Source organism: Panicum hallii, chromosome 7 (genome assembly GCF_002211085.1).
Source record: "Panicum hallii strain FIL2 chromosome 7, PHallii_v3.1, whole genome shotgun sequence".
Taxonomy (NCBI): domain Eukaryota; kingdom Viridiplantae; phylum Streptophyta; class Magnoliopsida; order Poales; family Poaceae; genus Panicum; species Panicum hallii.
Genome location: NC_038048.1, coordinates 38,197,993 through 38,219,796, shown reverse-complemented (window position 1 = coordinate 38,219,796; position 21,804 = coordinate 38,197,993). Strand labels below are relative to the sequence as shown.

Here is a 21,804-nt window from a genome sequence, read left to right as displayed (position 1 = left end):
TGCCCCTTGTTTTGTAGCCCGTCTTTGTGCCATTGCTCGGATATTCGTACATTCTAGCACGTTTTTTCCCTCGAGAAATTTCAGAATTTAACACCCAATTTACACGCCTCACTAAAATTGATATTCAATTCGCAAGCCTTCTAGAATTTAACACCATGCACGCGAATTCTTTAATTTTAGGTGTTTCTCTTCTTTTTCACCATTTTCTCTCTTTTTTCTTTTATTTTTATTCTTCAGGTCACGGGAAAATATGCTTCTGCCCTTGACCATATCCGTTCAAGTGAATTGATTCTCCTGGCGTCCTCTCTGGTTCCTCTCTATGTCTCCCTCTCTCTTCACTGGTTGGACGAAGAACAGATGCTCCCGCATCCAAATCTCGTGCTCCGGCATCCAAATCCGCTACCACTCGCCGGTGGCTTGGACTTGGCTCCCTGCTACGAGCAGTCTAGCTGCTCTTGCGACACACGCTCGCTACCTGAGCCCGCCGGCGCCGCCCACGTCACGCGCTTGGCCGCGCGGCCCCTCGTTGGCTCTGTGCATGCGGTGCTGCCCCCTTGGCCGCCAGTGCCACCCGCGTCGCGCGCTTGGTCGTGTCGTGTCCTCCGGCCCCTTCGTTCGCTGGCAAGCACCCTAGTGGCCTAACTGGCTGCACGCGCGTGGTGCCGCCCACTCCCCTCCGAGCTCTTGATCCATATCTGCTTTCTCGCTCATGAATCGGCGGTTGCCCCGCGGCGGCGCGGCGCTTTTCTTCCCGAGGGAAAGGCGGGAGAGAGAGGAGGAGGAGGAGGAGGGGAAGAGGAACCGGGAGAGCATACGGCCAAGCTTGGGACCGATTTTCACTTGAATGATAAGACCAGGGGCAGAAGCGTCGTTTCCATGACTTGGAGAATAAAAACAAAAGAGAAAAGAGAGAAAATTGTGAAAAAAGAGAGAAACTCCCAAAATCAAAGAATTCACGCGCGCATGGTGTCAAATTCTGGAAGGCTTGCGAATTGGGTGTCAATTTTCAATGAGGCGTGTGAATTGGGTGTCAAATTCTAAAATTTCTCGTTTCACTCCTGCTTCGATCTCTATTGTTTCCGTTTTTTCCATGGGAGAGATTTTTAGTAGAAAAAATAAAGGTGTATTTTACAATCTACCATGCCATCTTAAATCTAAAACTAACCATATTCTCATTTTACTCTTATAACTATTTCAATTAGTTCAATCTATCTATAATGAGATTTTCCTTTTGAGAATTTTTCTTGATTATTTTCCATGCAATTTTGTATCTCTAGATCATTGTGTCATGTTATGATTTCGCGCCATCCGCTTATGTTGCCGCATTTCATCTCCTCATGAGTTATGACTCTATCCACTCTCTACCTTCCGTATCTAATCCGTGCTCTTGCTTCCTATGAACCAGCACAATCTCGAGCCACAGTGCATCGCCTTTGAACATTAGCTATCTAGTCACACGAAGAATCAAACAAGCATGCACACATACAAAAGGAGGTTATATTGGTAAGCTATCCATGATATCCATGTCACCATGTGCCATGTGCTAAGTTATGTATATGCCCGTTATAGAGGTGTGCAACCACCTTTCAACCTTTGCCCATATAGCTGCAAGCCCACATTTTGGAGAACCATGTAGACGAGCATTTCCTCATGTCATATATAAGAAATAAGACTTATTTAGAGTACAAATTGCATGTATTGTCGGACCTGCATAGAAAGCGTAGAAGTCCAAAACTAGAAGCTCAAACCTTATGGCACGGGCTCTACTTCCATTCACACGTTTGTGTCAAAGTCAACTTATTGCTACTCCTCTTGAATGTTGTTGAGAGAACACATAGTGATGTTCCCAGATTCCAAGAGCTATCCCCACCCTTAGCAAAGTTTTGGACATGGAATTCCAAACAAATAGAGGCTTTGATGCCCTTAATTATTGAATGTCTTGTTTAGAATGCAGAGCCATCCCGTTTCAGGTGTATGTACACAACTCCTTGTTTGTTTACTTAAAAAGAAAACTCTTGGGTTAGTAACTAAAATCTTCAAGCTATATAACATGGCATGGTGACATCATCATCAATATTGCAAATAAACCAAAAATGGTCAAGGTTCTTGTTTTTCAACCATTCATGAAAATACATACTATAGATTGTCATTGCAAATTCAACATTTCTTTATTTTGGGTTGAGAAATCTGGAGTCCTTTTAATATAAAATCAAATCTTTCCTAATATTCTATAAGAAAAATCTTTCATTTAAAGAGTTCCTTTTAATGACAAGCCTTTTACATAAGCCAAATAGAAGACTCCTTGCTTTTGTCTTCCTTCATCCCTCCCTCCTCCGGTTCTTCTTCCTCACGCATCCGTATCGCCGCCCCACTTCTTCATTCGCCCACCCGCTCATTGGCGAGGGCCACCATCCCCCCTCCCCCCTCCTTCTGTGCCTTATCCTTCACTAAATTTGAGTTCCTTTGCCTCCACCTACCGCTCTCCCAATTTGATGGTAGAATCGTTGCCGGATTTTCCAATTGAAATTGAACTCACCAAAGTTGAATCCGTCACAAGAGAAGATGGGGGTGCCCGACGTAGAAGAAGGAGATCATGAAAGAGGTGCTTACCAGATCTGGAGTTATAGTTAATTCTATGTTTTCTTTTTAGCTTTTGTTTTGATTCCTACATTTTATTTACTTTCAGTTTAGGAGAACCCTTTCACTTTAGATTTTATACATATATAGTGTGTACCCCTCCGCTTCAAATTATAGGATTTTTAATTTTTGTATCTAGATATATACCTTTATATATATATGTAGAGATAATATTTATTTAGATGTATAATAAAAATGATCTATATAGAAAATCTAAAATAATATATAATTTGGGAGGAGTGAGGGTGGTGTGAGAGAATTTCTCAGTCGACTTGGAATCATCGGCCCAGTACCTTCTTGTTGTCTAACAAGATTCGTTGAACACCCAGCGACCCAGCCCAAAGATTCTTAACTCTTGAGCAAGTGACGCGACCTCCCTACCCTCGGCCCCACCCGTCATACACGCGTGGAACCACGTACGCACGGAGGCCGCGGGTTCCTCGAAGCCCGAAAAGGAAAAAGCTGAGAGCCGAACCGAAACAACGCGGAGCGGCCGCCCCAGGAGCAGTCGCTTCCGTCCCCTTCCTCCTCTCTTTCGCTTCGCCGCCGAACCAACCACCGCACACCCAGTCACCCCTTTGCCGCCGCGTTCCTGACCCTTCTCGCATCCTCCTCCCTGCGCGGCCGGCGGCCGGCGTCCACGAGGCCGCTCGATCCAAAAGGTCAGATCCGAACCCCATCCTGGTCCGAACCCGCGCCGAATTTTTCTAGGTTTTGGTACGGATCTAGGGTTTGCCGCGGAACCTCGTGCGGCGCTCGTTCGGTTCGCTTATGGCCGCTGGGCGCCACGGAGGGTACAGGGACTACGAGGCGAGGGAGCGGGAGCTCGATGCGGAGGCCTCCAGGAGGAGTAAGGAGCAGCACCACCATCTTGGCGGCCGCCACCGCGACGCGGACCGCCGCCGCGACGGCGGGCGCAGCAGGGGTGGCAGGGACTTCGCCAACGGCCACGGTCGCCGCCGCTCACCCCCACCCAGGAGCCGCCTCGCGGGCAGGCTCGGTGACCGTGAGCCCGGTGAGGTGCTGAGCGGCAGTGCGTCCGATGACTCCGGTGGGAGGCCGCATAGAGGAAGGGAGAATGGCGTTCCCAATTCTAACAGGGAGGGTGAGGCTGGGGCTGCATCGGCTGTGGCTGGTGCAGTGGTCTCGTCTCCAAGCAAGAAGCGGAAATTCTCGCCTATAATTTGGGACAGGGATAGCCCAAAGCCGCCACATTCTGATGCAACAAGTGGCAAGAAAGCGGTAGAATCTGAGCCTGCTGAGCTCCCTCCACCTCCGCCATTGCCTCCGAAAGACCACGTCCCAGTGATATTAGCTGTGGAGAAGTCACCTATGGATGTGGAGCCTACTGTTGGTACAGAGCGTGCTGAGCATTTGCCGGAACATGAGGAGAATAGGGTGGCTGAGGAGGAAGAGGAATATCCAACAATGAGGAACATATCAACTTCAAGATGGGCTGGTGCTAATGATGATGAGGAAGATGTTGCAGCACCAATGAAGAAGAAAAGTGCATCACCCGCAGACTCTTTGCCAGGGCAGTGGAAAAGGGCAAGCCCAGAACTTGGTGAGGTTGTGGTCAGTGATATCTCTGGAGGAAGGACCATGTCTAGGTCATCTGACTCAGGGAGAATGGGTAACGACGAGAAAGAAGATTTTGAAGTAGATAAAGATGACTATATGGATGTTGACAGGGGGCAGGCCAGCGACAGTGATGCACAAAATAGAATGTCAGATACCGATTCAGAGGATGAAGCACGCAGACCTGAAACCCCTGAACCAGTGAAGGCACCACACAGGTGTATCAATATGCTTCAAGGTTGCAGAAGTGTTGATGAGTTTGAGAGGCTCAACAAAATTAACGAGGGCACATACGGTGTTGTATATAGAGCAAGGGATAAGAAGACAAATGAGATTGTTGCGCTGAAGAAGGTAAAAATGGAGAAGGAGCGAGAAGGTTTTCCATTAACCTCTCTAAGGGAAATAAATATCCTCTTGTCTTTTCACCATCCTTCGATTGTGGATGTCAAGGAAGTAGTAGTTGGAAGTAGTCTAGATAGTATTTTTATGGTTATGGAGTACATGGAACATGATCTAAAAGGTGTCATGGAGACAATGAAACAACCATATACCCAAAGTGAGGTCAAATGTTTGATGCTTCAACTATTAGAGGGTGTAAAGTATCTACATGACAATTGGGTACTTCATAGGTAATTATTGTTTACCTTCGTTTTTGTTTGCATATGTTGAATCTGTTCTTGTGTTGCTGATACACGCACACCATTTTCTTCAGGGATCTGAAGACATCAAATCTTTTGCTGAATAACCGCGGTGAGTTGAAAATATGTGATTTTGGACTGTCTCGTCAATATGGGAGCCCACTAAAACCTTATACTCAACTGGTTGTGACTTTGTGGTACAGGTAGGTCATCGGCCAACATCAGATTCCTCAGCAGTGTTTTGGTTTTCTTCTAAAGTTGTTCATTGAGAGTTCCGTTTGGTCAACCAAGGACTCACCTTTATTGCTCCTTGTGGCTACAGGGCCCCAGAACTATTGCTAGGAACAAAGGAGTATTCTACTGCTATTGATATGTGGTCCGTGGGCTGTATAATGGCAGAGCTTCTGGCCAAAGAACCATTATTCAATGGAAAAACAGAGTTTGAACAGCTAGATAAGGTATTTAATTTGTGCTGATCTCCTATAGTCCTGCAGCTCTTGATATAACTTTTATTTGATGATATCTCACGTTGAAGCTACTTTTTGGCAGATATTTAGAACACTTGGCACACCTAATGAGAAGATTTGGCCTGGCTATGCTAAATTACCTGGTGTGAAAGTCAACTTTGTCAAACAACCGTATGTGTATACATTTATACTTTCTTTTGTTGTTATTTTGCTGAATGTGCATTTCCGTTTGACAGTATTGGTTTTTTTTTTGTCTTCACAGGTATAACAGGCTAAGAGATAAGTTCCCAGCTGCATCTTTTTCTGGGCGACCAATTCTGTCTGAAGCTGGTTTTGATCTGTTGAACAGTCTGCTAACTTATGACCCTGATAAGGTGCAATTCTTAATCTTCAATTGGCATTTACTTATGTGTTCTTGTATTCTCATCATGCATACCTGTCTGAGCTACCCTTGTTTCTCTCGTACAGCGTATATCGGCAGATGATGCTCTGAAGCACAAATGGTTCTCTGAAGTTCCTCTGCCTAAATCCAAGGACTTCATGCCAACATTCCCTGCACTTAATGAACTGGACAGGTAATTTTTGAATCACGTCTTCCACTTTGGCCTAATGTTACATGGTTCTATTTCATACAGCAAAAATTGATTTCTTATAATTTTATTAAAATACACAGGCGTACAAAACGGTACCTGAAGAGTCCTGACCCTCTAGAAGAGCAACGTTTGAAAGAACTGCAAGGGAACATAGGCAACCGTGGGCTTTTTGGCTGAACAGAACCTGATTGGGTTCCTATCCGTTCTAACTGTTATGCTTCACCCTGAATCAGCGAGGTCAGATATCTTCTGAGGTGAGATGTGCCATGGACATGAAGTATCAATCTTCTCGGTGTCTAGCAGCGACTGATAGTATTCTTTAGCAGGCTTGGTGCCGGTTTAAGTGGATAAGGTTTCTCCTTATGGTCCATCATAGAAATTTTGTTTGGCAGGAATTAACACAACATCCAGATTGATCCTAAAAGCAAATATAATCTGCCTGCATCGTAAGGTGTGGCGTGTTGGCTTTTATTGGTTACACCAGTTTCACCTTTGGAACTTCTGTATGTAAAATATTGCAGATTGGTACGTTGTAAACAATGTTCAGTGCGTTGGATTAAAATAAAACATCATTATTGTTATTCTTTATGCTTCTCGTGCCTTTTCTTTTGATCTTTGCATTTTGTTTGCAAGAGACGAAAGAAGCGCAGGGGAAGGATGCCTTTTGCTTTTCACCAAATCACCAGGAAATCAATGGGCATTAATATAACGTGGAAGGTAATATATTCACAAGCCAATTGCTACAAGTGATGTATTGCTGACTAAAACCTGACGAGCGTGGAACTTATCTTCTTTCCTGAAAGATCAGTTATGCTTGTATGAAATGTGTGATCCTCTTAAGACTATTTAGGTGAACAGTCCGAATATTAATGTGATATCTTCCATTTTGATGTGTCTGGGTCATGCACATAGCATTTATAGAGCAGCTGCTTCGATGTCAAATTCTAAATAATAAGTTGCAATGGAAAATGGCTGAAAGAAATGACCAGAAAACTGTGCGAGTGAGATATTTCTTGCATAGACGTTTTCTCCTTGCCATCTCAACTACAAGAGATCAGTGGCATTTCATAGCTGAGATCGAAGCGCTTTCCTGACTTATTTTCACTACTAAAATATATAGGTGGATTAATTGTGAGATATGTCCATAAAACAAATTTGGAACTTGGACTTAATTTGTGGATCTAATTTCTGCTTGGTAGTTAACTTTGAACTTGATGTTAATTTGGTATCAAAGAGAGAAACCGCTGCAGATTTATTGCAATTCATCATGTTGTGCATCCCTTCTTGTATGCTCTTTGCTCCCCTGTTAAGTTCATCACTATGCACACATTGCATATGCTGAATCCTTAGAAATACATATTAGGTTCTTCTGTATCCTTCCTAGCCAAATGGCTAGTACTTGAATAGTCTTTCCATTCAAATCGTGATACGTGACTAAGCATTATAAGCATATATGTGACCATGGTTTAAGTTGAATCTGTCTGTACGAGGTATTCATGGTGCTAATGAAAAGCACAGTGTTCTTCTTGTTATTGAGCAATGTAGTTTACCTGTTGCTTGCGACACTTGCACGCAGGTTTTTAATAGCCTTGACTGGGAAAATGCTTTTCTGCTATTTGACTTGTTAGCTGATGATATGTTCCCTTGTTTTGTACTTTGCACCTGGTGATAATTGCTTCTTTCTACCACCCAAGAGCTGGGAAAGTTTTTTAAACTCACTACCATTGTTGTATGACACGTCTGCAGCTAAGCTGTGGCTGCTTCAAGATAGGAAGCTTGATGGCCGTCAGCTTGTTGCACCTAAGTGACTAAATTTTGTGGAGGGCCTTCAAAAGTGTTCATCTTTTACTATTGAACCATGGTGGTCAGTGTACTATCCTTCCTTGTACATTAATATAACCATTCTTCTAACTGATTTGTAGATTATTCTTCTACAATTTTTGTTTGCGTAGGTAGCATGTGTTCACTTGACAGTTCTAACGTAGCTTACTGAAAAACACAGCGAGGTGGTTCCCCGTGATAAATAACAGTGAATCAGGTGAAATTTAGTCTGTAGAGTGTATGGTGAGCTTACATGGAACAGAGCTTTTAGGGGAGTAAAGAAGTTTTATGCTTTTGTGTCTCTTAAAGGTGTTTTTTTTTGCTGTTCCCGCATTATGGCTCACTTAGATTACAGCAAAGGTAAAATTCATGTAGACTGATTTTCTGCTGTTTATCGAGCGAGCTTCGTTGGCCTGTAGTGTTAGGTTGTCATATTAGTATCCAGTAATCCAGGCTTGGGACTAGAGGTGCAGTATAGCTGCCCTCCAGTACAACGGGACTGTGCCGGAGTTGAGCTGCATTTGCGCCCTGTTGCTCACACGGCCTGAAGTTAGCCTCACGAATTGTGCTGCCACTCTGGTTTTTGCTTCCCTTTGCATCCATTGTTCTCCGCTTCACGCCTTTACCGCCTGTTTCGCTCCATCGCTTTTGCCATTTGCCTGATAATACTCCTGGTTGTGAGTACCCGTCTCTTTATGTATGCAATGTAATTGCAGCGGTTGTTGTAACTTTGGTGTCCATGGCTGTGGAGATCTCTTCGGAAATTGACATGGGAGGGCAGCTCACGCGTCCACAACTACACGCGGACAAAAAGGGGAGCATTTGCATCATCAGTGAGGAAGCAGGGCTCATGTACGCGCACTCTGGTATCTTAAGCATGTGCCGCTCGAAAGTCTAGTGTAGTAGTAGTGATGTACAGTTCCCTACGTTTGCCCTTGGAGTTCGGAAGGAACTATGTACTGGTAGCTTCACATTATCATCACAATATGATTGATTAGATTGTGTTTTCGCTGGGCATTGATTTGAACCAATGTTCCCCATTGGTGTGGTAACTGGAATACTGGATAACCACCTGCTGCCGGTAGCGACTCCAATGACGAGACCGATGGTTTACTCGTGCGTCGCCGACGACAGGACTCGCCGGTGCCGAGAAAGGTGAACGGGTCCGGCTCCTGCACGTGTCCTGCACGTGTTGACCACCCAGCGGGCGTCGCAGGTCGGTAACAAACAATGAAACGATGCGCTGCTGCAAACTTGCAAAGCCGTCGGGAGCCGCCTACGTGCCGCCGGTGAATTCAGGGTCACTTACCGGTAGCCCCGTGCCCCCTCCTGGAAGCGAGTGTGATTCACCACCTGAGCGGCGACGGCCTCTTCTGCATCTGCTTCGAGTTGGTCCCGTCGTTTTACTTCAGCGGATCACGTCGGCCTCTCCTGCATTTGCCTCGAGTTGCCGTCCCGACGCTCGCTCACCCGAAGCTTCATACTCATCCGAGTCTCCGAGGAGAAATTACCGCAGAGGGCTGCTCACCGGCAGAATTTACAACGATCAGCTGTACGGGCTTCATGTAGGTTCCAGGCCCCCAGGTTTAAAATGTGACTCACCAGTCACCGCTCACCGGTGAAGTGCCCTGCATTCGGAATATCAGCAAACCGTCTAACTGTAATGCACTATCTAATTTATATAAACAAAACAGATACTTTTTTATGAACAGCAGAACAAGGCATAGGCACCGCCGGTAGCCTGGTACTACAATGCGCCGTTACGAAATGTGTAAATAAAATATTTAAAATTTGAAATTCTTTCATTCGCTTGCAAGGTTGTCCGAACGGGCTGAAAGAGTAACTGAATGAGCATACACGTGTAACTATTAAATGACGTGTGATTCAACAATTTATAGTCAATAAGAACGTCAGTTGAATATATAAATAATTATCTAGTTTGTTGCTCCACTAAATACCATATCTCAACATCCAAAAAATTCTGGAAAACCTGGACTAATTAATGCAAACATATCTGGTCTTATATATTTGATTTTGTTTGCCTCACCAATCTCATTAGTCATTACCGTTTATGCTCTATTATAGTACGTGGGTTGCCCATAAAATAGGAGGCAATAACACATATCCAACCACAGGCCAACAGAAAAAAAAGAAAGAAAAGAAAAACAAACCCAAAAAGTTTCCAAAAAACCTCCTCAATGTCTCAACGTCTCAAAACCGAGGGGCAATCACGTCACTTCCGCACGCCCGCGAGCCGTTTCACTTCGGTTCTCCCCCTCCCCCCTCCTTCCCCTTGAAGCCACTCGCTGTCCCCTTCCTTCCTCTGCTCTCGTCAGACTCTCCCAAAACCAACCAAAAACCGCGCAGCCGGCGGCCACGCCTCGCACGCGGACTGCGCTGTCTTCCTCCACTCTCGGCGGCCGTTGGGCAGGCCTGGGCGGGCGCTTGCATTGGCGCGGCGGCAGTAGAAGCGGCGGCGGCGCTCGTTGTTCAAAGCCAGCGGAGATGTCCCACTCCAAGGCCCTGCTGTCGAAGAAGGGCCCGCTTGGGACGGTGTGGGTGGCGGCGTTCTGCGGCGAGGCCGCGCTCACCCGGGACCAGGTCGCGCGCACGGACATCGTCGCCTCCGTTGGTAACGACTCAGTGTCAACTCCTGCAATGCGAGAGGAATCCCCTTCTTTTCATTGGATTTTTGGGGCAGTTTTGGTGGGGATAAGGGTTGGCCAAGAGGGGGCCTCTCGAATCTAGAAATTTGTGATGTTGGTTTGGAGCAGTGGGAGAGGGGAGAAGGAAAGGGTTTATGTGGGGGTTTAGGTTTTAAAATCGGCATGCGAGGGGGATTTGGGCTCGAGAGCATGGCCACAATAGCGGAATGGCTCCTTGTGTGTTTGGTGCCAGTTCATGCGGTGTGGTGTTTGTAACTCTGCTTGTCATCTCAGTTTTGGGTGGTGTTTTTATTGATGGTTTTGGCCAGTGTAAGGTTTGGGGGTTTTAGGTCAGGGAGGGTTTATTGATGGCACTCGAGCTTAATCCTGAGAATCGGGTGCGCCAACCAGATTTACCACGTGAACCAATTGGCTATATCGCGCACCAATTTATAGCATTGAATTAGATGATGATCTGTACGAAGTGTTGTTAAAGCTGCTGGTGATGTTGGTAGAAAAGGGGCAACTTTCCTTTTCTAGACCAAGCTATCTTGTTCAGGAATTCTCCTAATAGGTTTGTAATGCTGACGCATTTTGTTTCGATGTTGGCAGATGAGATTTTATCTGATATCCAGGGCCCACACAGAATACTGGCGCAGCTTCTGTTTGGTATTGTTAGGATATACTCCAAGAAAGTGTATTACCTGTACCATGATTGCGAGGAAATTCGCTCATTGCAACTAAGACAATGTGTGGAACCTAGCGCATCAACTGGAGGGTTGACACATGGAGTTTTGAAGCAAGTGAATAAAGCTATCCGCGCAGGAAGATCAGTGGCAGGCCATAAAAAAACTAGCAAAGTCAATGAACCTGTTAAAGCTGTGAGAACAACTGAAGTCTCTAGCCCAGTATCAAGTGAAGGCCTCTCTGTAAGGGTGGAAACAGAAGTTATTGTACGGACATCTGTGGTAATCCGGAAAGCACGTGTGCCTGATGATCTGCCAACCTTCACAATACCAAAAAGATTTGAGCTTGACTCTTTCGATTTGGGGATTGCTGAAGATACGTAAGCATTCCTGATCATATACTAGTCCAATTACTTTGTTACATGGAACGTGGTTTCTTATGTACCCTTTTTACCTTTCTTTGCAGAGATGATGAAGGTGAGGATTACCATCAGTCAGCACGTCAAGGTATTGATGCCATTAGCATAGCCTTTACTTTTGTTGCTTTGCTTTCCCATCCATTTTGTTTCCTTGAGATACTTCAACCAGACCTCTGCATTTCGGACTAGCATGCATATAATTGAAAAGTTGCAAATACGTTCCCTGCTTCCTTTTGATCGTGAAACATTTCATACATTTTTTTTTGAAAACAAACATTTCATACATTCCCTGTTTCCTTTTTTGTATAGATATTCTATTGGAGGATGAGCGCCATCATGCCCCGTATTTGTATGAGGTACCCAGCTCCCTCTTCTTGCCTGATCACATTGGCATGCGCATGAGCCCATTTTGAAATTCTCCCTCCTTCCTTTTATATATGACGCTGGGTAGTTCACTATTGAACTATTCAACATCATATATAAAAGGAAGGAAGGAACACATTTTTTTATCAGTAACATCCGAAATGAAGAATCACTGCACTAACCAACTGTATGAACTAAGTGACACTATGCACCTACCAGACTCCCAAGCATTGGAAGGAAGGTGTCACTGGGGCTGCCACCTAATGCGATGCAGAAGTGTGACAGGCCCCAAGCAGGCCAAATCGCAGCCAACTTTTTGTCCCCAATAAACCATATTCCACATGAGGAACCGAATCCACAAGCATCGAGCAGCAGTCCAACCTGCCCAACAGTTGCAGACATTCCTTATGCGTTAAATGACAAGCTGAAAGATTAGTAATAATGCTTCAACATCCTACCACAGGCCTGCGGTCGATAGGGTTTTAGGGTTTGGTCTGTTCAACAGGCACTGCTCTAGGTGCCCCCACTTGTGACCTGTGCAGCATTCTAGCCTGCTGTTGTATCATGTGGTGTTAGTTTTAAATATATGCAATTACAAGTTAAGTTAGTTTCAGCTCTTTCATGGACTATTTTGCAAAATAATTACTCTCAAAATTGCTCCTTAGACATGTTCTACTCTTTGCTTTTCCAATGTTATGATTCAACTTTGCTGGCTTCAACTTGTTTTTTTCATCTTATTGCTTTGAAAAACTGAAGCTTAAAGTTTATTCGTTGCTACAGTCATATCAGATGGCATCATGTTCATACGATGTTGATTCTACATGTTTTATGCCGGAATACATGTAAGAACTTGAGCATCTTCCTAATGATTGTAAAAGAAGGTTATGTCCATAGGATTTCTGAGCTTCCTTGTGATGCAGCTCTGTCCCACTTGACGTGATGCCAGCCATTAGTGAAGCAAATAATATTCCGGACTTGAGTACCGAAGCGGATAAACCTGGAAGAGAAAACCAGAATGCCGATTCTGCTTGGTTCACGCCAGTGAAGGAGTAAGTACACCTCGCTGTTGCCTTTCTGTCCTAACAGCATAAGAGCACATTTCTTCTGTTTTTAGTTCCTAAAACAAATTTGGAACAGTGTTCTTCCTCCTGATATGATGGATATGGTGGCCGAAGCAAACTATCCTTCAGATAAAAGCAAAACTGGGGATGATTCTATAAGAGAAGTGAATATGGATGAGAATAATGGGGGTTCTGCCTGTTCTATGACTCGTATCCCTCTGCAAGAGTGAGTAAAATCAACTTTCTTACCAACAAATTTTCTTTTGGCACAGCAAACCTTTTACTTCCAGATTTTTAGGTCATACTGTTGATAGATATTGATCAGATTAAGCTTGCTTTGAAACAGAAGTCACGAAGAGCAAAACTCCGAGAATATTCTGGAGAACATGACTTGTGGGAGTCTTGGTGCAAATAACCCCACAATTGAAGCATCAGCGAGTGATTCACTGCTAGGAAAATCGAATTCATCTCTACCTGCAGCAGGATTTCCAGAACATGACCCTGGGCAACATGAGTCACTTGAAGCTCCTGTCTTAAGCTGTGAAACAAGGGCAGAGAACGAGCTATCACCTTCTACACCAGAGCCCTTGCCAGAGGGTGTCCCAGGTCTGGTCTTGTGACAATTATTTGTTGTATCTTATGGTCTTAATCATACTAATTGTGAGCTTCATTCACTTCTGATCCAGGGCCATCATCTTCTTCTAGATTTGGGGTTAGGACGCCAGCTAAAACTGAGAAGAGCCAGGCTACTAGAAAAAGGAGGAGGGCATTGTACAATAAGGAGGATTATATACCAACAGAACGAGAAGGCAGGCGGCAGGTTAGAAGAAGATTAACTTGGTCATTGTACGATGAGGGTACCATACTATCAAATGAGTAAGAACAACTTCTGGCTTCCTTGTACAGACTCTTCACAAGTTGCATTACCTGTACATGCGTGTTTGGAGGTGTCAGAGCAGTAGGTATTTGTTAGCTTATGCCGTGTTCTTATCAGTTTAAGCTGGGTTTTGACTGCTCTGACAGAATTAGGCTCTCATTTGTGTTTCATATGGATATTTAAGACAGGGAACACGTCAAACGTAATTATAATCATTATTTGGATAGAAATAGAATATTTTCGCTTGAGAACTAAAAATCAACATGGAAAAATAGCTTTCATGCTAATGTCCTGGGTTGCTAACTGAAAATCCCAAATGCTGGTTTATTGGGGTCTAATTATATAGGCTCACTGGGGCTTTTGACCTTAAACCGAATTGTAAATCAAATCAAGTGATTCAAGAAACCTAACCTAGTTGAACAAGCCATAGAAGTTTCCACAGTGAAGTTTTAGTCCTATCAGTTCTTTGTTTTCCAGATTCTCCACTTTTCTTTTTGTTGGGACTAGGGAGATGGTGGCATGCGCTTCCTTTGAAGTGATTCTCAGAATACTATGGACCATCCCATGCTTTCACAAAACTGTAACATGTATTATTTACATTTTTATGTATTGTAGGATGTTGAGAGAAGCAATAAAGGATGCAACGGATTTAGTGCGGAAAAGAAGGAAGGCACCTCACACTCATCTTGATACCTGGAAGGTGGCAAAAGTTGGTTCTCTACCATATACTTTCTTGGATCCAATGATTCCATGTAGGTCACATATTCATGCATCGTTAGACGCAATTATTGATGTAAACTTCACTAACTCAGTGTGCCCTCTTATTTTGACAGATAAGACCTCAATTTCTCTTGCACGCGTTAGTGCACCAGAGGCACCTGAAAATTCATGTGAGGAATCAATTAGAGCAAGGAGGCGTCTTTCCTATGAGCACACTGAATCTTTCCATTCTTGCAAGGATACTGGAAGTACAGAACGTGAAACCATTCTAGATGCATCAAGAAGAAGAAAATTGGATGAGTGGACAGATATTGAGGCACCTGTTGGCTGTCACACAGAAAGTAGGCCTGTTCAAGATGGAGTTTGTGAATGTGATGAAGATACAGCCAAAGAGAAGGGCACTCAAGTCGAAGGAGATGAACCTAGTTCAGAAATACCACCAAAGAAGGGACTACGTGAATCAGAAAGTAGGCCTGTTCAAGATGGAGTTTGTGAATGCAATGAAGCACTGAATGATCAGACAGATTTTGAGGCATATGTTAGCTGTCGCACAGAAAGTGAGCCTGTTCAAGGTGGAGTTTGTGAATGTCATGAAGATACAGCCGAAGAGAAGGGCACTCAGATCAAAGGAGATGAACCTAGTTCAGAAATACCACCAAAGAAGGGTCTCCATGAATCAGAAAACCAAATTCTGTTGCACAATGAAGCGCTGAATGCTGCTCTAGATAATATAGATGAGGTAAGCTACTGCATGCATCAAACTCACATGATAAGGTTTTCTATTGTTTATGATGAAAACTGCTGTATTGAAATGACGTTTACGTGCAGGATATTTCTATATATGATGAGCACACCAGAGATGAAGGTAATATTTATAAACTGTTATAGCTTATGCTGTGCTGTGGATGTTTTTGTACTTTCTCAGGCTCTTATTTGCACACTGTTGTTTTGCAGGTTTGCTGAATTCAACTAGAACTAGGTAGCTAATGATCTTGTTCTGTTGCTTATAGATTATCATTATTTCCTCCCTGCCTCTCCCTCTTAATCTATTGCTTATCATTTACTAATTTAGGAAAATAGCAAGTTGCCTCCACCAGCTATTCCTGGATAAGAAGAGTAAGGAGGGAACTAATTCTTTAAGTCTTAATCAAGTTCTTGAAGGGACAAAGAGGAGAACTTCAGCAACTTTCTTCTATGAAACTCTGGTATGGTTTCTGTAACCTCCTGCTTGGATGATAATCCATGTGACTTCATGTTATTTCTTCAATGATTGATCGTGTTTTGTGTTGCTATTGGGAAATGATAATTCAAGTTTCCTTCACATTTCCATCATGAGCTATCCTCTCCTTCCATGTGACCAAATTAATAGTGCATTTCTTTACCCAAGTTATCAATACATATCATCAAGCTGTGGATCTTGGGCATCACATTTTATTTATTCAATCCATCATAGTTCTACTCTGTTCATAAAAAATTATCTGTAACTTAAGCTTATTAGTAAATAGTGAACCCCTTGTATTTATCCTTACGCATGCTTTTCTTCTGCAGATTCTGAAGAGCCGTGGGCTCGTACAAGTTAACCAAGAGCAGCCTTATGAGGATATCATACTCTCAGCGACTCCGCAACTTGAAGCAGAGCTTCAGCGCTGTGAGAACTAATCGTCAGATTAACTTAACATGCTCCTTAGTTTTATGACCTGACCTTAGTCTAGAGTTTCACCTAGTTACTATCCATCTCCTGTAGTATCTTTGAGATGGTCGTTCACATGTGTATATATGAGCTGCTCATGGGCATGTGTTATGTGTATTGAGTGTTAGCTGGTTAGGAGCAAAGGATATGGTTTGAGCTTGTTGTTTGGTTCTAGCTTATAGATGTAAATTACAGTTATTTTCTCCCGCGTTGAATGTAGCCAGTATTGTTCCAAACCCTGGAGTATTCATGAGTCAATTGTTTACAGTTTATGGCATCAGACAGTATGGACGGACCATTTAGTTTTCGGAGCTTTGCCATGCCGTCTCAAGTTGAAATTGCGAAACACAGGGGAGCGTAACGCAGGGCTCGTATTATTTCTGCATGTTAGTGCTGTCTGGAAAATTTTATTCTGATTCTAAGACGAGCAAGAAGCCTTGATTACTATAGTGAATGGGTTTTGATCAACGGTTGTAATGCTCTGTTTGAGGGGCTACTACTTAAGAGCCACTGAAATCTTCAAGCTCCCTGAAATGAGATATGAACTCTTTCTTTCCATACTAACGAAGCAAATCCACATGTTTATGGTAGTTGTTTCTCACTCCTACGCAAATGCATTACTTATTTTAAAAGCTGACCTAGTTGGGTACAAATGACTATTGTGATACTTTTTGTAACATTTGTTGACTCTGCAGTGCTTGGACAAGATTAGTGGTGATTCCATCATCATGACTGGTTGAGTGACAAAAGAGATCCGACTCTTACATGATACTATTATTTGAGTCCATAGTAAATTGCGTTATGATACTTTTGTATCCGGTGGTGAAAAAGTTCAGACGTTGGTCACTGAGACTGGGAGTGGTAGAGTTCTGTCGAGCACGTGCTGCACAGCTTAGCACTGTGTTATATAAACCTCCTCAAACAAGCAACCCTATTGCGATTGCTCTGTGAGGAGCTACAGGGCCTGATGCAAAATTTGTTTTGTTCATATATCCTGCAGCCAACTTGTTAGTTTGATGAAGGGTATCTGCTTTTGAAATTTGAACATGGCTGGAACAACAATTTTTGTATGCATCAACATCAAGTTTCCCTCACTGAAGACACAGATTGTCGTCCAAGATGGTGAAATTGTAATGGCAACATGCAAAGTAACTTTCAATTGAAGCTACATCTCGAGGCCCAGCATTTACTATCGTTTTGCGACGTGCCTGAGCTTGTGCATCTTTTCACGTTTAATAAGCATTCCTTCTTGCAGAGCACTGTCAGTGATCTGCTACTTATCTAATATACCGTCTGCCTCCACACCCATTCTCCCTTTGACAATTGAAGAACACGGCAGCCACAGGAGGTCCAAGATTATAAAGTGCTGAAAAGTCTCTAGTGTTGAAATTTTGTCTCCATCCTGGAGCATAAACAGTTTGCTGGACAGATTGGCGGAAAAGTACAAAGACTAAGCGATGTATTCCAGCAGTTGGCTTTGGGTTTTCATAACTGACAATTTCATTTCCTGTAATAACATTTGTGCAAACATGTCAAAATGAGTTAATATGAATGTTGCTGTCATCTGTGGAAATATTGTGAGATTGGTAATTATTATGGTACAGTTTAATTTGTAAAATATGGAAACAACAGAACTTCTCATGTTGAGCTAAATAAAATTTCAGCTGAATAAATCAAATCCACTTTCAGTGGAATCGGATTGCACAATTTTTACTGCATTTGCAATCCAAAGAATCATCATCACGGATAAGACATCCAGCTTCTTACTATTCAGGTATGCCCTACTTTTGATAGTGTTTATCCTTCCTAATTTAGCACTGATAATTGCCATTTTATTTTTTTTCCATTAATCTTCAGATGATATGCTAATTTTTTGTTATATAAAAGAAGGTACATATAAATGTCATCTTGACTAACATATATGCATTTATTGTAGAATGTTAGATAACTCTTGGATTTATGAAACATTAGAGTGTGAAAAGGACAGAGATGAAAGAACCCACCATAGCTAGCATTTGTTGATTCTGGGATGTCTGTCACCAACCTGTGACATGCACATAGATAAGCATTAATTCTTATTTTGGAATTCTCACATCATACTAGTGAAACTGTAAAGTTAATAAATTTAAAATAATTGTAAAATGTTCCTGGTCTTACCAATGAAGGTATTCTCTTTTTGTTGGGTTGCTTGGACTTGGCGAGTCTGGATCCACCATCACCTAGTTGCAAGGTAGCTTGTCATTTTCAGGGAATATTTCTCTTAGCTTAATGAAACAGTTTCCTTATCAAGTAAAAAGATGCCTAATATGTAATCTCTGAAATTTGCACCACAGTTCCTTATCTTTTATTCAGAGGATTACAAAGACATTATTCTTTTAACCTGCAATCTAGACATTCAAGTTATCTACTAACTTTGATGCGTTTTAGGATAAACAAATCACAGTAATGCTGGAAAATTGTTTGTTCCAGACTTCTTGCAGTACTGTTACTATAATGGCATCTTCATTAGGCTACTAAATGCGAAAATTTGTACCGTTTGGCGTGTGACATGTATTGCTGCATCTTATCATAGTTATTCAAGATTCCTGTACTTCTTGACGGCATAGTTTTTCTTCTAGTCAGCACCATGTACACAAGATGCAAGTCAGGTACATGTGCCGAAGCTATCAAGCATAAGGACAACAGAAACGAAATGGAAGCGCAGAGGTCCTTTTCAGTCCATAAAGAGGAGCTTACAACTTAAAGAAAGTTGAGATTCTTGCTTCCAGTGCTCTTTAGCACTGAAAACAACTAAAGGCAATGAACTCCAAAGGCAGATGTTACAAATAAGAGATTGTGCAGTAACGTTTACAAATAAGAGATCCTGTATAATTATGCATATATTTTTTTTCATTGACCCTAAATACACCCTGTTGAACTTAATGTTTACTTTTTCCTAAGCTTAATACTGCTCAATGTATTAATGAACTGGTTATGGACTTACCAGAGTGTAAAGGTTCCTCATGTCACGCCCAGCAATTTCGACCCTTGGTTCATTTGCTACTTGTGACGGCTTGAGCTCAGATCCATTGGTCAGTTCCTTATTGTTGTAAAGAACCCTAAGTGAGGCTGATTTGATAAATGGATCCAAAATGTCGCCAACAACATGTCCTACTACTAGTGGGTCCCTTGACATGGTTGGTGAGGAATGATAAATTTGAGGTTGCAAGGGGGGGAACAGATTGTGCTCAAGAGTCTTTCTTATAGGCTGTCTTGGCCTCAAATGTGAACTTGGGTGAACTGATGGGCGCAGGTTCATGCCCTATTTATACTTGCAACCTGAAGTGCTGAAGGCATTCATGATATCAGGAGTTGTGCTCCAGATTCCCTAGAATCTCAACTTGAAGATGTACATAATGATATTGCTCGTCATCACTGGAAATATGTAGGCCTGTCCACTATCTGAGCTTACAACAATAGGAGTGTCCATTGCAATTCCATGTTGATGAATAAAATCTAATGACCACGCTCACTTATTCCCTATATCTTGAACCCTAGACATGATAGGTTCCTCGTGAAAAGTGGGTTGCCTTTTGACTTGTCTATCAGATTGACACCTCATCTTCTTTGTTTGCGGCATGAACATTCTTCACTCCTTCATTAATAAAAGTTTTTTTTGCGAATGGGGCTGGCAAGCATCAAGTCCCTTAGTATTTGGTATTCTTCTATTTCTTTGCTTTGTACAGGCTAGAACATACATTCTTCTTTTTTTAGATTAAGGTGCTAGAACATACATTCTTGGGAAGGAGCTAGTGACCTGGTGTGGTGGGGAGGACTTGTTTAACCTCCTCAGCTCAGGTGCCAGTTCCTCCTTCAGTGAATGCAGGAATGCATGGCCTTCTTTTCTACTGGAGCATACATATTAAAGATTCAATTCTACCATTCTTTAGTGAATATCACCTTCTCAGTATAAATGGTGGAAAAGTTCCTTGACTGAAACGCTGTTTGTTGGGAATATTAGGCTTCAACCATAAAAGGCGGCAAGGGATTTTCTTGACACTTGTTCATTGTCTTCCCCCAACATAATAATTTCTTTCTTCATTGGTAGTGGACTTTTACTAAGGTAGATGCTTGGGAAGCAAATTAGTGGTACAGCTGTGTGGCTTATTTCAGCGCATGCCGACATCTAGAACTCAGAATCAAGTCTTGTTCATCCTCCAAAGATTATAAAATAGTGCTTCTGTTTAGATAATGATGACAAGGTGATATATTGACATATATTTCTTCTTTCTGGTATGTCTATTCTTATCTGTGCAAATCTTTCTATCTAAACACATCTCTCAATGGCTGTTTCTTCCCTTTATTTAGAAATCTAATAATAATGTAATTTAAACATGTAAGTTCTGTTTTTCAGTTGTCAGAAAAACTGAAACTAAATGTAGTTCCCTTATCAATTAAGCTGCTTAATTCCCTCGTCTGTAGACCTTTTACTGTCATACTACCACCAGGCTGCACTTTTACTTCACTAGGGTAACTGTCCTGACTGAAACCCCAATAGCACACTGGAAGATTCACTTGGAGCATCTCTGATGCTCCTATGTGGCAGGTCCTCAAGAGGTAGTTAGTGCGGATTGTGACGTAGAAGTTATTGCAGCATAACGTGCTAGTAAACTTTCTACGCAAATTCAATCGCACTCCCTACGTCCCTCCTAGTTTGTCTGATGGAATATGATCTCCTGTCGCTCAGCTCTTGGTGTAGCTTCTGAACAACTCTCACAGAGGCACACTGGCTCTTTGGCATATCATCCGTCGAGACTCCAGACCGTCCCTCCAGCTTTCAGATAGAATATGATATGATTTGCGAAATACAACGTCCTAATCTTTCTATCATCACAAGAATATGTCTGCGGATTTGATGGGCTTGAGATAAAGAGGGGGCGGAAAGTGGGGAAATAGATAAGGTTTTACCACATTTGTTCCTGCATAATTGTAGGGGGGGGGGGGGGGGGGTCCCATGGAACCCCATCTTGTTCCTGTGATTTACACCATAGGTTCCATGGCAACCGCCCCCCTTCTGATGTTGTGTTCCCACTTGCTGGCAGTGGCAGAATACAGGCCTGCCCTTCAGCTGAAGAGGGCTCTACATCAGAGTCTGGCTGAAAGATCTCATCTGATCACATGAAGGCGATTCACTATCCACTATCCAGGGCTCTCCCCAGTGGTTCCATTCCTTCTCTAGAGGCAGAGCTCGTGTTCTCCGACCGGTTGATACGCATGGGACTGAGATCCGGAGCAGGAAAAGCACGGAGGCCGGTTACGTGGACGAAGTGAATCGTCAGGCTTGGGGGGGGGGGGGGGGGGGGTGCGGGCGGGGAATCGGCGGGGCCGAGCTGTCGCTGCCATGACAATCTTGACCGGAGAACAAGTGAGCCAGGCACCATGCCCGTTCACGTGGGAGCATCCCATTCGTCCCGTGACGGATGGGAACTTGCCGGAGCCGTGGTCCTGACGGGTCGCCGTCGCCGGAGACGGCCGGGGGCTCTTTTGGGGCAGGTCTCGGCACCCCCAAACCAAATCCCAGAAGACGGTGGCATGGAATGGACAGGTTCCGCCAGCGGCGGAACGGAATG

General features: G+C 43.2%; 3 protein-coding genes across 13 annotated transcripts; 2 read left to right on the top strand and 1 right to left on the bottom strand.

Annotated features, from left to right (window-relative positions):
* Positions 1–3,154: 3,154 nt before the first annotated feature.
* On the top strand, positions 3,155–8,761 carry LOC112899076 (cyclin-dependent kinase G-2). Of its 10 annotated transcripts, none has more exons than XM_025967408.1 (10): positions 3,155–4,844; positions 4,928–5,056; positions 5,176–5,311; positions 5,403–5,491; positions 5,583–5,694; positions 5,789–5,895; positions 5,994–6,167; positions 6,547–6,630; positions 7,660–7,777; positions 8,451–8,761. In XM_025967408.1, the coding sequence occupies exons 1-7, from the start codon at positions 3,409–3,411 to the stop codon at positions 6,088–6,090; spliced, it is 2,106 nt and encodes a 701-aa protein (XP_025823193.1). In that variant the 5' UTR covers positions 3,155–3,408; the 3' UTR covers positions 6,091–6,167; positions 6,547–6,630; positions 7,660–7,777; positions 8,451–8,761. The 10 variants fall into 10 exon arrangements, with proteins under 10 accessions (XP_025823193.1, XP_025823192.1, XP_025823188.1 ...); XM_025967407.1 differs by having other exon boundaries at positions 6,306–6,630; positions 8,451–8,758; XM_025967403.1 differs by having other exon boundaries at positions 6,240–6,630; positions 8,451–8,758.
* Positions 8,762–10,016: 1,255 nt separating this feature from the next.
* Positions 10,017–16,659, top strand: LOC112898993 (sister chromatid cohesion 1 protein 2-like). 2 transcript variants are annotated; one of them, XM_025967323.1, is made up of 17 exons: positions 10,017–10,366; positions 10,992–11,445; positions 11,532–11,572; positions 11,794–11,840; positions 12,628–12,689; positions 12,768–12,896; positions 12,985–13,134; positions 13,255–13,514; positions 13,595–13,728; positions 13,815–13,870; positions 14,401–14,537; positions 14,619–15,244; positions 15,334–15,370; positions 15,460–15,484; positions 15,578–15,710; positions 16,054–16,153; positions 16,464–16,659. In XM_025967323.1, the coding sequence occupies exons 1-17, from the start codon at positions 10,240–10,242 to the stop codon at positions 16,496–16,498; spliced, it is 2,553 nt and encodes an 850-aa protein (XP_025823108.1). In that variant the 5' UTR covers positions 10,017–10,239; the 3' UTR covers positions 16,499–16,659. The 2 variants fall into 2 exon arrangements, with proteins under 2 accessions (XP_025823108.1, XP_025823109.1); XM_025967324.1 differs by lacking the exons at positions 13,815–13,870; positions 16,464–16,659 and having other exon boundaries at positions 10,022–10,366; positions 13,595–13,784; positions 16,054–16,431.
* Positions 16,660–17,309: 650 nt separating this feature from the next.
* LOC112900267 (protein FLOWERING LOCUS T-like) lies at positions 17,310–20,072 on the bottom strand. Its single transcript, XM_025969061.1, has 4 exons — positions 19,179–20,072; positions 18,353–18,414; positions 18,199–18,239; positions 17,310–17,702 (listed from the first exon to the last, which is right to left on the bottom strand). The coding sequence occupies exons 1-4, from the start codon at positions 19,491–19,493 to the stop codon at positions 17,473–17,475; spliced, it is 648 nt and encodes a 215-aa protein (XP_025824846.1). The 5' UTR covers positions 19,494–20,072; the 3' UTR covers positions 17,310–17,472.
* Positions 20,073–21,804: the final 1,732 nt, after the last annotated feature.